Consider the following 14,716-nt stretch of genomic DNA (forward strand, 5'->3'; position numbering starts at 1 on the left):
GTAAATTATTTTTAGTTTGAACATGAATACCAGCGATAGGCTGTGAAGTTTCTTACATCTAAAATATAACAGTTCGAATTCAAAAAATGTTTTAGACAACTGGATGATGGCATGTTTTCCGGAATCAAGCATTTTATTAAATGCTTTTTGGTTGATTGCTTGAAAAAATGTCTGGGTTGACTTGACTACTTACAAGAAAAAAAATTTAAAAAAATAGAAATACGTATGATAAAATTCCCACCTTACAGTGGATTTTTAAATAAAGTTTTGACTAAACTCAACTTCCATTGCAATTTCAGGAAATAAAATATTACCATTGTTTCTTTTTTCTGTCAATTTAATCGAAGTCAATTGAGTAGTTCAAATATTTGACTAATTAGGTAATGATTTTTAGTTCGAACATGGATACCATCGACAGGCTGTGAAGTTTCTTGGATCTTAAATATAACAGTTCGAACGCAGGAATGTTTCCGACAACCTGATGATGACGTTTGTTCCGGGAAAGGTGCTTGCTTCACTGATCCCACAATGGTAGGTTTCTATTGTATTGTTATGTAACCAGCTCTTTTAAATATTTTTGAATCTTTGTTAGAAATGGAGTGAAAAAACATTTATAATTGGGATCGCAAATTCACTTATCTTTTCAAAAGATCAAGTATGGTCTAATAATGAAATAAAATTCCGAGACAAAACCAGTCACACTGTATTGATGTATATTTGGAAAATTACTTATATTTTCCAATCAAAAATATTATTTTAATTGAGAAGCACTAAAATTTTCACCAATATTTATGAAAATCAATGCGAGTAAAGAAAGAATCAACTAGAATATGATTATTGGTTAAGTGAAACTTGGATGAGTTTGCTAAACAACGTTTACGTTTTAGTTTCGTTCTCGAATTAATAAGTTTTATTATTAGCACTTATTTCTTGTGCTTCGATTGATTGTAATAATTATTGGCCAAACTTTGAGGCGTATTTTTATCACTTTAATAATAATTTGCAATCCTATTTCGCATTTTTAGATACTATATTCGATATAAAAACAGTGGAATTCTCATTTCATTATAAATATTAATATTAAATTAATCTTTGAATACAAAAAACTTAATTCAAACACCCATTTTTTGGCAATTTTTACCTCGTAAGATTTTATACGTTTAATACGTGAAAAATGTTCTGAAATTCTTCCACAATGCTTTATGCAGAGAAACTCAGCTGAAACAAATTATAAAATTTAAATTTTGAGGTTTCTACCATCATTTAGCGAACCTTTCAAATGTTTTTATCTTTTTAATTAAGATAAAAAACATCGTCAATAATTTTAAAATTGAATTTTTATTTACATTTGCATACAATTTTATGAATTTTTATTTACAGACAACATTTACTTGTCACTGTTGCCCAGGGTATGTTGGACGATTTTGTGAAGAAAAAGACGGTTGTTACGCTAATCCTTGTCAACATGGTGGATTTTGTGTAGATATTACAGAAGGACTTACAGGCTCAACATTTCAGTGTTTATGTCCACATGGTAATCACAAATATTTTCTTTCTCTGCTTAATAATGGAATGTTGGAATGCTTCTCAAACAGCTCAATTTTTTACAATCATGAAAACAAAGCACCGTAAAAAAGCGCTGGAAGGAAATTCAACAGAAAAAAAAGCACTATTCATTATTACATAAATTTAACGCCTGATTCTCTTCGAGCCGTTGAATCCGAATTTAATACAATTAAATAATTATTCGAAGATTATTAAATATTTTTAAAATAATTAATTAATACTCAAAGTTTAATTTGAAGTAGAATGAAAGTAATTTTTAATATTTTATGCAATTTTTTTCAATAAATAATATATATTGTATTATTATAAATAATGTATTAATTTACAATGCATTCATTAAATTAATGTATTTTGACTAACTTTCTTTATCTGAATATGTTTAAGATTAGCACATTTTAGCATCAATTGATATTTTCACTCCCTTAAATTTTGCTAAAAATAAAGGAATATTAATAATAAATAAAAAATAAAATGAAAAATAAAATAAAATTATAATTTTTTTTTCAAAATTGTTGAATATTTTTAAATTCTTCGATCAAATCTTTCAGAAGAAAAAGGACGATTCATTTCAGTGTAAAATTCGTACTTGCTACATGTTTGCGATTACTTATTGTTGGGTAAAACGAAAAGTATTTCTTTTTTTGTTCAGAATTTTGCAAGGTAATGAGCATATCAAAACAATGAGTAATTTATTCTCCATACTGAAAGGGGTACAGCTTGTACAAATTTTGTATTAAAATTTAACTGCTTTTTAAAATTTTAAATTTACTGTAAGGATTGCTGCTGCTTTGCTTTTTATGGATTATTGTGACTGATAGTTGGTGAATGAAATCAATTAGTCCGAATTTTTATAAAAGTTTCTTGCCTACATGGAAATCGTAGTCTTCTGAACCATCGAATGTACTGAGAATGAACTAGTTTAAAATCTTCCTTCTAGGATATCGGGGACAAGCATGTGATGAAGAAGTAAATCTTTGTGAAAGAAGACCTTGTTTGAACAATGGTACATGCAAAGGTAATCAAACAACATACTGGTGTGAATGTCCTCCAGGATATAGTGGCCGTCACTGTGATGCTAATGTTAATGAATGTCTATCAAGTCCTTGTGTCCATGGTGTTTGCGAAGATGGACTAAGTGGTTACAAATGTTACTGTCTACCAGGTAAAAAACTTTTTCTTTGATTAAATAAAACTATTACACACTTTATGTATTGGATACCAATTATTAAAGTTATTATTTGAGATGGCATAAAGTCTCTATCGAAATCTATTTCATGAAAATTAGGCAGCGACAGATTGAAAAGATGAATCTCACTCAAAAAAATAATTCTGAAAATTATTTCCCAACAAATTGACTTTCCAGACTTGAATCCTTCTAAATTTCAGACTCAAGGACATGGTCTACTGTCATTGTCACAAAATTAAAAATAACATAGCTTAACATTCCCCGGTACTATATGCTGCTTTTAACTATGAAACATGTGATTTCAAAATTTTTGATGGTGACTGACTGTGATTTTGAGTGTGTTTTGTAAAAAGGAGATATTTCAATTTTGCAGTTTCAATAAATAAATAAAACAACGTATGTAATACATTAGTGATTTTGAGAGAAAAAAAACTTTTTTGCTGGATTAAAATCTCATTATTTCATAAAGCCATTACCGAATTTTCTAGCATGCTGCATATTTTTTGCTAGAAACTCTAAACATGAATTCCCTGTATCAGAGCCACCCCATAAAAACGTTTCAACTTATTATTCAATTTTATATACGGTAAATATTTAGTATTTTCAATAAAACAAACAAACTCAAAAACTTAATTTTCTGCATCAATATACCATCAAAATTACTTAAAACAGATGTAACTAAGCAGAATTTCAATGATAAAGCACTTGATAATTTACTGCAAAGAGGGATAATCAACTATGATTATTTTTTTTACTATACTCTGCATCAAAATTATCTCTTACAAATTTTATTACGATTTGAAGACACAGGTTGGTTAAAGTTAAATTATTGGTAGTCAGAGTACTTTGGCTGGTATTTAAATGGTACTCAGACGCTCATAATTTTAATTGCACTGAAAAGGACTGGTTATATGTTAATTAGGTTAAAGAGTCGGTGATTGCGTTAAAAAGTTGTCGGAAATTTTGCCAATAGGAAAACTATTTGTAAATTAAGCATATTAGCAGTCATTTGCATATTGTTTACCGACAAAGAATGTACTCTTCTTATTCGCGATCACAATGAACTATAGGGGGCGTTGTTGTATGAGAAGAATTCCTGCGATTTCTATATGAATAGTCATTCAGTTGCTCTGGGGACGTCTTTAATGTAGCGTGCAGTATTATAACCTTCCTTCTTTATTTAAATTTAAAAAAGAAAAATGTTTGATATTCTTTCTTATGCAAACGAAAACAAAATGGTATCTCTTTTTTTTTTACAGAAGGAACATCCAAAGCACATCGGAAAAAAATATGTTTCTTCTTATTAGTGTTAAAACCATTGCCTGCGAAATCGTTTTGCTAAATTTAATGATGTAACATGAAATGCTTATTTTAACTTTACTTTTTATAGTTTTATGAATCATATTACTTCAAACACTGAAATATGCAGAAAGTATACAAAGTGCATAATTTTATATCATTTAATTTTGCAGAAAAGGTTTTTTGATAACAATTTTTATCAAAAAATTTTAAGTTTCAATAAAAATTATTATTTATAAACTAAGAAAAGCAAAATAAAGAATGCTTACGAAAAAAAAAAAAACGATTCGAAAAATTCCTCAAATTAAAATAAAAAACTTTCATGTTTTTTTTAATGTTAATCGGAAAACCAGAAAACCATTCTATAGAGAACTATCATCAAATTACAAAAAAAATTTTTTTGCAAGTAAATGTTTTATTATAAAAATCATAACACTTACCTGATTTATAAATCCGGAGAATTCCAAAATGATATGCTCTTCGTCTGAAATTTTATTCTCAAATAGATTATCCCTTACATAGATTATCCCTTTATTACTTTAAGATGGCATACCAATCAACAAAATTTTATAATTTCAAGCTGTCGATATGAATTTCAATATATAACTCGAAAACAGAATAACTGAATTCTAGTTGAAATTTTTCATTGAAAATTAAAAAATACTTACCAAGAAAATGATAAAAATGCATGAATAATCAACACGAATGATACTATTTCAAGTAATTTGGATGATTCTTTACTGCTGTTTTTTGAATTATATAGATATAGAAATATATACTATTCTATAAAGAAGAATATTCTAGAACTATTACTGACTACTATTCTATTCTATACTATTCTATACCGTTCTGAAATCGCATTTATAAAATTATTTTACTGTAATACACACATCTGTAACAACATGCGATCACGAAATCGAAAGTTATGCTATTGATAATGGAAAGATAAAAAACTATTGAGAAACCGTTCCTCAAATGTTGGGCTCGTTCTGTTTCAGAAAGGCTTACCAATGTTCTGGGCCGTTTTTTCAAGTTTTTCAGCCTTTTCCTTAAGGAAATTTTGCTTTTTATTTGCTGCTAAAAAATGGCGTCCTTCCTGCTAATGATTCTGATAGAACTAAATGAAAATTTAATAAAAAAAAGCCTGAAAATAACCTAATCGCTAGAGGGCTTACTCGAGCGTTGCAATTGGGAATTGCGTTATAACTCCACTTAATAGTAAAATTTTAAGTATAACCTCAGCCCCATGATCTCATAATATGCATTCTAAAATGAGGCGCGATGGTTCAGGGGATAGAGAGTTCACCTTCCAATGAGGTGATCATGGGTTTGAGTCCCTTCGCCGCCAGGCTAACGGTGGGAGGTTTTCGCGGTCTTCCTCTCCATGTAACGCAAATGCGGGTTAGTTCTATCAAAAAGTCCTCCACGAAGACAAATTCTTCCCGATACTTGATCCAGGAGTTCCCTTGTCTTCTGGATCGGATTCAAAATTACAAGGCTACGGAGTTGAATGTTAGCAGTCGTAAACCCAAAGATTGGGTCGTCTGTTCAACGACGGTTATGCAATATGCATTCTGAGTTCCGTAGGACCTGAGATAGAAGTAGATGAGTTCCGTCGTGTTGAATATTTGAGGTAAATTTTGTCATACTTTTTTTTCTCAACTTTTTATTTTAAAAATCTAGATTTTTTGCTCATATATCAGCAAAATCTATATAAATAACGAGTTTTGGCGTTAAAATGTCTAGCTATTGAGGTATACGATATACCAAAAGCAGAAAAGTTACGTAATGTCTCTCTTTACGCGAAAAAATCTTTTTAAATGAAACTATGTTTTATGCACTACTAATTAACTTTGAAACAAATTTTACTAAACTTTGTAAATATGTAATTAACATGAATAGGTTACGGAGGTGACCACTGTGAGTTTGAGTATGATGAGTGTGATTCCAGTCCTTGCATAAATGGAGGAGCTTGTGAAGATCTAGTTGCTGGTTATCGATGTCATTGTGGACCAGGATATCAAGGTCGGAGATGTCAAGTTAAAGTGGACCTTTGCCAACCAAATCCTTGTCCCACCCCAGCACGTTGCACTGATCGAGGAAATAACTATAGCTGCATATGTCATCCGGGATACAATGGTTAGTACTTTTTTTTGTGTGTATAATGTGTCACTATCATTTGCTAAGTCAGTATTTTTATAACGTTTAGGAAGTATTAGTCTAAAAACAAAGATATGCGTTAAAATGATTAAATAACGTAAGATGGTACGTATTCATTTTTGTTTCAAAAACATTCTCAATAGTTTTCTCTGACACGTTTCACAGAAGAATAGGATTCAAACTCAATAATACTAAAAAATATATAATTAAACAACTACAGTAATAGTTATTATACTGCAAGTATTACGTACAAACATTTGATTATGATTAAAAAATAATCTATTTTATACTGTTTCCCTCCTTTTTACCTTAATTTGTGATTCATTTCGCATTTTGGAAATCCGGCGTTTTTATTGTTAATTGCACATTTTTAGGTCCTGGGTGTACTCAAAAATATGATCCTTGTTTTCCAAATCCCTGCCAAAATGGAGGAAGTTGTTGGCCTAGTTTAGACTCGTTCTTTTGTTCATGTCATCAAGGATATACAGGTGACACATGTGAAGGTAACTCTTGTTTTACTTTGGATGCATGAATGGAGATCTTATTGAAACTATTTATTGTATACAAAGATGCAGTTATCGATTAAGAATTTTATTTAAAATACCATTTAATATACAGTGCGTGCAAAAGAAGTCGTATATTTAAAAAATTTCATATATATTGTATATTTAAAATTTAATTTTTCAAGAACTATTGGAACTATCGAATTGATCGATCTCAACCAAATTTGGTATTTTGTCATATAAAATTACGTACTTTAAAATGATGCAAAAGTTTTCATACCTCACAATTCAGTTTTGCTTCAACTATTATTAAATGAAATAAACTATTATTAAAAATTATTTGTTGTATAAAAGTATCGTTGGATAAACGAGCTTTATAATGGCACGAAAACATTTTTCGATTGGCCTTAAAAGTTCTCGAGGCATGATGAAATATGCAAAAAGTAAAATTAACATTCAGAAGTTGAAACTTTCGGTCTCTCTTCTAACTGAATTATTGAGACCATATTTCCCATTTTTCTATATTTTTTAATATTGTTTAGGGTGATGATGTCCACTGTTATCACCTTGAACAAAAACTGCAATAAATTTGTAAATAATTAGAGTACAAACAAAAGCAAAGTATTTTTAGAAAGCTAAAGTACAAGGATTCTAAATTTATAATAAACTCGACTTGGAAAATTTTAACCAAAATAATGTTTTTGCACTAGTCAGATACCTTAAAAAAAGTATAGTTAATATTAATAGGAGGTGTTTAAATTTAATAGTTATTGTTGTTACTAGACTAATGATATGTAGATTTAATATCCGTTTCAGAGCTACGCTACCCAGGAATGCCTTTAGCGCATAGCCTAGAAGATACATCTATTTATCGCAGTGCTACTATTGGTCCATCTAGTGCCCCTTTGAATCATTTACATAATTTGTACATTGCTGGTGCCACTCTAGCAGGAGCATGTTTGATAGTTTTAGGAGTTGTTACACTTTTCCATTGCCGAGTTCACAAGACTTATCGCAGATTTCGTCGCCCTTCTTCAACTAAGGAACAGATGTGAGTAATCTTTTAAATGAAAATTCGTCTCACAGGTATTCCGAGCATCATATTGTAATAATAGAATTCTTTACATGAAATTTTATAGCAGAACTTTTCTCCTTAATGGGTCACTCAGATTGTTCAATACGAGAGAGTTTCTTCTCGCTATCTAATGAGAAGAACGTTCTTGAGGTACAAATTTATTTTAATTCTAAAGATTTAGCTTATTCGGGGATGAGTTAAATTTTCTTAAATTATATTTTTTAACTTTCAGTAAGTATGTAATTATTGAATTCACGAACATCTTTCGTTTTAAACTAACTGTTATTAATTTTTTTATAGTTAAATTTCAAACAAACTAAGTTTCAATTATTTAATTCAAAGTATTATCTTTTAATAAAGTAGACATTTCACCACGTATTGTCATATTATATACTGTTCCCTTTTAAAATTTGCGAACCTACAAAGTACAATGACTGAATTTTTTGTTATTGGGATTATGGCAAAGTTAGAAAAAAAAAACACTATTACAAGACGGAACGTTTTGAAGATTTGACAAAGAAATGGCAGGATGCTGCATTTCATGGCTTTTTGCCATAAAATTCAGATATTCGATAGCCTGACGAATTCGATTAATTAGAATCACGCTTTAAAAAGAAAGGCATTTTTCTTTTCGTTTGACTCATGCTAATTACTCAAACCCAATGATGTAAAAAAAAAACATCATGGTTTTTGAAAGACTGGGAAAACCAGGGAAATTTGGAGATAAAACCAGGAATTTTGAGGATTATTGGAAATTTTAAGAGCAACAAAATTAGCTCATTCCCAATATAAATTGAGAGATAAATTTATGCAATTTAACTGCAGTAACTACAATATTAAAAAATTTAGCATTTGCTGCTGATCAGCTTGATGTATTTCAATTTACTTGCAATAGTTTTCAATGTTTTTATTCTAAACACTTCACTTCAAAAATCCAGTAATACTTTGTTAAAAAACAATTTAAGTGTAACATTTTCAAATTGATAAATTTATTTTAAAAAATTTCTAACTATAAATGTTCTTGATATTTAGTTATAAAATTTTAATAATTTTTGAAAATTAACAATTATTTAAAAAAAAAGTATGATTCACTCGTTTTGCACAGATTTTTTACCAGGCGCTAAATAATTATAATTGTCAAATCTTAATAAATAGGCTCAAAGAGCAACGCCCGAAACACACGAAATAAGAAAAATGGAAACAAAATGAAAACGAAAGTAAGTTAATACTAAGTTCGTGTGTTTGTGACGTTGCTCTTTGAGCCAATTTTTATGGATAAGAAATTACAAGAAATTTCTAAAATTAATAAAATTTTATAATTAAATATCACCTTTGCCATTTATAAACTTTAAATTACCTTGCGCACTTCCATGTTTGGGCCAATCCAAGGTAACTAACAAATCAAACGCGCTTCAGCACTGCAGTACGAACGCTCCATTAAAGCGATCCCTGTATTTAAGCTTCTGTTTTCATATTTTGTAATCTGGCAATCTTATTAGGTAAAGATTTTGAATCATTCTTGGAAGATTCCGGTATGTGCAAGTTCATTTGCATTCGCTACTCGCTTTATAGATTCAGTTTTGTGTTTTGTTCTGTATTTTCTTTACATTTTATTTTCTGTTTTTTGCTTCATATGTTCTATTTCGTATACATATTTTACTTAATGTGTTCTATTTTCTTTTCAATTTTTTGAGTGCTTCTCACACTATTGTATTGATATATTTTAAATAAATAAAAAATTTTTAAATGTTTTTAAAAATATTTTTTCTTCTCTTTTTATGAATCTTTAATATTTTCCATTTTTTCTCCATATATTTACTCACTAATTTTCTTCGTTTTTCTCTCTTTTCTTTTTGTCTTTATTTTGCTATCTATCTATGTATCTGATTAGTATTTTGCTATGTATTTCTCTTAGTTTGATGACAATTAATGCAAAATTTGTGTTTGCTTTCTTAGCAAGGGATGCTTATTAATTTATTTTAACTTTTGGATACTTTTTGGTATTTTTTTTTCAATACGAACGGGATATTGAAAAAAGCCATGGGGAGAGAAAACTGTGAGAGATATCCCCCAAAAAGCTAATATTCGCTGACAAATAAACTTCAAGAGGCAAAGTATAATAAATTGCGGAAAATAATTACTTCAAAATTAGTTGCAATCGTAGACTCTTATTACACGCAGTCGTAGTTTAATATTACTATTTATAATCACAATTCAAATTAAAGTTTGTCTGAAAAAACTTCTCAGTTTTAAAATGATGGTAAGTATCATAACTGAAATAAGGATATTTGTGTTGGATTTAAATGTTGTTAAAATAAAGTGGAAAGAACAGAACAGGGATACGATCGTTATGATGCTATAATGAAGCACCTTCTTCAGTGTTGAAATACAAAGGAAAAGAGAGAATCACAAAGATGAAGGAGAAATTATAGATAAGTTATAAGTAAAAATAGATTTACTGTTTCCATAAACCAGAGACGCCCAATCTATATCTGGTGGGCCAAAAGAGGCTTTCGAAGCTATGTGACTTGACCCTTGAACTCATTCTTTTTTTCTGCTGTGCTCTGTAACAATAAATTGCTTATCAAGTTCACAGACTAGCTCTAAGAATCGGATAGTAACTATTTCGTTTTACAAATTTTGTTATAGTAATGGATTTAATGTTTAAAGTGAAATGCAGTTTTTTACGAATTTGTATTTATAAATTGAAAAATAAAATTTCTAAAATTTATAAGAAACATAAATAGAAATTATTGAAAACTTTATAAAAAACTAGAGATAATTCATGTCAAAATACCAATGAGAGTCATCACATTTTTCTGTAATTATGAACACCCAATAGTAATTTAAATAACAATTTTTGTTTCATCTGGATAATAATTAAATTAAACTTTTGGGATGTAGGAACATTTTAATTTTCTGTATTATTTTTTCTTTTGTGAACGTGTTAATTTCTTATAATCTTTTATAATATTTTAACTCGTTTGTTTGGATATATTTACATGAAATCCGTTTACGAATTTTAAAAAATAAGTTAGTATTTTCTGGGTAAATGCCTATTAAGTCATTCATACTACTTTCATGTAAAATGTTAATTCTCCCGGCTATTTCATGATTATAACTTAATATTAATTATGTCATCCAACATAGTATTTGCTAGTTTTTTTTTTGCCCACATCCAAATGCGGTTGTGCATCTCTGCCGTAAACTATTGGTCAATCAGTTTTACTCATTTATAATTTATTTCGCATCTCTGTATTTCAACACAATAGAAGTTTCTTTATTATAATTGCAAAATGTCTCTTAATGTGTCATTATTTGTCCGAATCGTTTTAAAAATGATTGCGATGAAACACCGAGTGTTTTTTTCCCATCAGCATTATATGATATTAGTTATGACATTATTTGTGTGATATTATTAGTGCACATTGTTCTAAAAATGATTGTTATGATACTCAGTGTATTTTTTCCCAGCGAAGACCCAGACAAGTATTCACTGAAGTGGTGTGGGAACGTTTCTAAAGAAGAAATTAAGGACAGATTTCCTCTCATTCATGATGGTTTTGCAAAATAGAATTATGTATATTAGTGCTCTTGCATGTAAATGAAATCACTATAGCTTTCAGATACACCATTAATTAGCTCTTTTGTACTTATTTTCATCATGCCAAACATTTTCAAGAGTGGGAAAATATCTTTCAAAAGAAAGCTATTTTTAGTACAAATTCTTCGTGTCAATTATTTCTAAATTTGACTATTATATGCCATTTTTCTTGTGTGAAAAGGGATCTTTCTAGTAAATGGATTTATTCAGATTTTGTTCTCTTATTTAATGATAAATGAATTCATGAAATATAGGATTGCATTAACATTCGGTATCAAGTGAACAAAAATAAAACGTGTATTTTTAAATGATTAAAAAAGTATTTTTATTGTTTTTAAACGAAATGTGCCATCTTTAAGGAAGACTCGATATCAAGCGAATGACGTGTGTTCATAACAAAAAAGAAGTTCATTTATTTTATGTGCCAGATAATGTCATTGAGTGTTTTATAACTCAATCTTGTGTTTTTTTATGTTTGTAAACTTAATTCGACAGTGCAGGTCAGATACATAGTTGTCCTTATTCATCAATAACGCACTAAATGAATTTTCTAGAAAGGTCCATTTTCAAAATACAAATTGTTGTGATATTGTTAATATTAAAAGTATTTTAATGTTGAAATTTAATTATCCTGCTTCTAAAATACAGTTGTGATATTTTGTTGTCTTTGAAAAATAAGAATGCAATTAAAATAATGGGTCAATAATATTGTTCTTTGTATATACCATTGAAATTCATGAAGCAGAGGAAAATTTCATTAGCAATGAATGTTTTGTTAAACTGAATGTCCAATGTGCGTATGTTTTGTTCCACTTATTCATTATCATGCAATGTAGTATATTTGTATAAAGAGTGTGTATATATTAGTTTGGTGAAAAACTTCGAATTGAAAATAGGCTAAAAGATATGTAAATTGCGTTTAACTTAAAATCCTGTTTTTGAATGATCTGAAGGATCTTTAGGGAACGAAACATTATTCATTATGAAAAATCTCCGTCAAGGAAAAACATAATTTTAACAAAAATATCGAAACTTTATCGAATTATAATTGAAACAATATATTTTTAAAATTAATTTTTAATTATTTATTCCTGACAGATGTGCTAATTCAGGTTGCATAGATTAAAAAAAAACACTTAGTTTCACCAACACTAATATATGTATGTGTATTAAGATGCGTCGAAAGCCAAGAAGCCGAATTTCTATAGATTTTCTTCAAAAGTCTGGTTTATTTTCTCCGTACTTTTTTAAATCAGTAAAATGTTTCTTCTATCAGAAAAATCTTTAAAAAAAAATAGAAAGAGTTTTTATTATTAAGCAGTTGTCCAAAAGTGGAGAAATAACATCGATCTAAACTTAAAGCTCAGACGACAATTAAATTTAATCCCTAACTACCTCAAAAGACTGGGTGAAGTTTCATCCTCTATTTCTCGTGCCTGTGATATTTCCGGGTTTAAGTGTTCAAAAACAACGAGCCAAAATGACTAAAGCAATCCATTTCTTATGCCCGGAACCATATTTATTTCTCAATCTATATAAACCCAAATAGCAGAACCGGACTATTTGTAATGTGTTTAGAGGTAGTTAGTTTATTTTAAACTAGATGTCAACACTATTCAAATGTTTTCTCCAAAGTTTATCCAAAAATTAAAAATACATATAGTGTACGTATACTTAAATTTTAAGGATTTTCTTGAAAAAAATATAGCACTTTTAATGCTTTTCTTCAAAATTATGTGATCATTAAGGAGTTAAAGCTAGTTCATCGTAAAAAATTTTAAAGCAGCGTAAAACTTTTTATTTTTAATTTCAACGAAAAGTAGAATAAAAAATAATTTTTTTTATTTTGACAAAAAGATAAGTTCAAGTAAGTAATTTAACCTTATTTATTCATGCTAAAAATAATTTTTCAATAGCATTTTCTGATGTCTTTATGAAATATTTCAATAACAAAAGGCCATTTTCTTACGCGTGAAGTATGGAATTGTAGAAAAAAAAATTTAGCGGCTGTTAACGTTGTCTTCCCCCTTTTGAGAAATACCCCATTAAATTTAGTCTTCACAAACATGAAAGTAAATTGCCATTTTTTTTTTCATTTGGGGCATTTTTATGCCCCAATGTTGCACAGGTTTGAAAAGGCGAGAAATTTTTTAATTACAAATACAAAACTTATGTGTATAAAAGTAAAAAAATTTCTACCAATGGTTATTTCCACCAAATGGTCAGTGCATTACAATGGCCATAAATGATCTCCTCAAAATGGTCAACTTAAAAGAGGATAATATTTTTAAAGCATGTAATTTAGTGGTGGCAGACTTTTTTTGCTTCCAGTGGTTCCATGTTTTTTTTTTCTTTTCTGTAACCTTTCATTTTTCGCAAAATCTATCTAAATTCAAAATTTTTGGTTTTCGACTCCACCAAATATACATATCGCGTTCATAAAACGATTTTTACCAATGCTTTTGAGCAATGCTTGATGAAAATTATTATATAAATAAAATAAATCAAACAAAAAAAATCACTTAAAAAAATTGAAATTTTAATTTAAAAACTTTAAAGTTATGTAATCAGTAAATGCATCACTTGATCATTACTTTTTTGTAGAAATTATTTGTTATGAAGAAGTGTAAATATCCAAATTTCTCTGCTGTAGTTCCGTGCCAAATAAATTTGCATTCAATCATTTAACTAATTAAATGAAACTTTTTTACAAACTGTATAATTACAAGCTTGAAATATGTTTTGAGAAGCTTTGTCAAAATAAATGTATAGAAACGTACACATTGGGGATCAAAAAAATAATAATATTAAGGTAAATCATCAAACGCTTGTTTATTTGTCAATTGTATCACAACAAATGCACTTTTTCGGCAAATGTTTGCTGAGTTCCGTTCCACCATTTCGCTGATTGGGTTCGTATAAATCATCGTTCAATTCCACCATTTGGTTTAATTTCACCATTTGGTCCAATAATCGTCGATTTGCTTAGTTCAATTCCACCTTTTGATTAACTGAATTCCAATAAATCGTCGAATTTTTAAGTTCAATTCCACCATTTGGTTGACTAGATTCCAATAAATCGACGATTTGCTTAGCTCAATTTCAGCATTTGGTTGATTGGATTCCAATGAATCGTCAATCTTTGGGAGCTTTTTTTCTTTTCCTAAATATTAATTTTTGACCCCTAATGTTTGGGTTTTATTGAATTTTTGACAAGGATTTAAAAAATATATATTAAGTTTCACTACACCCTCCTGTATATATTATGAGCATCAATTGTTAGCCCAATAATTTGATTTTTACAAGGTGCTTTGCTTTTTAGT

At 28.8% G+C, this 14,716-nt stretch overlaps 1 protein-coding gene across 4 annotated transcripts in view; it reads left to right on the forward strand.

Moving 5' to 3' along the window:
• Nucleotides 1–14,213, forward strand: part of LOC107446277 (delta and Notch-like epidermal growth factor-related receptor) — a 32,346-nt gene extending 18,133 nt beyond the window's left edge. The window contains exons 4-10 of one of the 4 annotated variants that reach the window (XM_016060888.3): nucleotides 395–531; nucleotides 1,381–1,534; nucleotides 2,504–2,728; nucleotides 5,954–6,190; nucleotides 6,586–6,714; nucleotides 7,513–7,765; nucleotides 11,264–12,099. In XM_016060888.3, the coding sequence (XP_015916374.1) occupies nucleotides 395–531; nucleotides 1,381–1,534; nucleotides 2,504–2,728; nucleotides 5,954–6,190; nucleotides 6,586–6,714; nucleotides 7,513–7,765; nucleotides 11,264–11,363 (1,235 nt within the window). In that variant the 3' untranslated portion in view covers nucleotides 11,364–12,099. Of the gene's footprint in view, nucleotides 1–394; nucleotides 532–1,380; nucleotides 1,535–2,503; nucleotides 2,729–5,953; nucleotides 6,191–6,585; nucleotides 6,715–7,512; nucleotides 7,766–11,263 lie in introns of all 4 variants that reach the window. The other 3 variants (XM_016060895.3, XM_071187403.1, XM_016060903.3) reach the window with 3 other exon arrangements.
• The last annotated feature ends 503 nt before the right edge of the window (nucleotides 14,214–14,716 follow it).

This window comes from Parasteatoda tepidariorum, chromosome X1 (genome assembly GCF_043381705.1).
Source record: "Parasteatoda tepidariorum isolate YZ-2023 chromosome X1, CAS_Ptep_4.0, whole genome shotgun sequence".
Classification (NCBI taxonomy): Eukaryota; Metazoa; Arthropoda; class Arachnida; order Araneae; family Theridiidae; genus Parasteatoda; species Parasteatoda tepidariorum.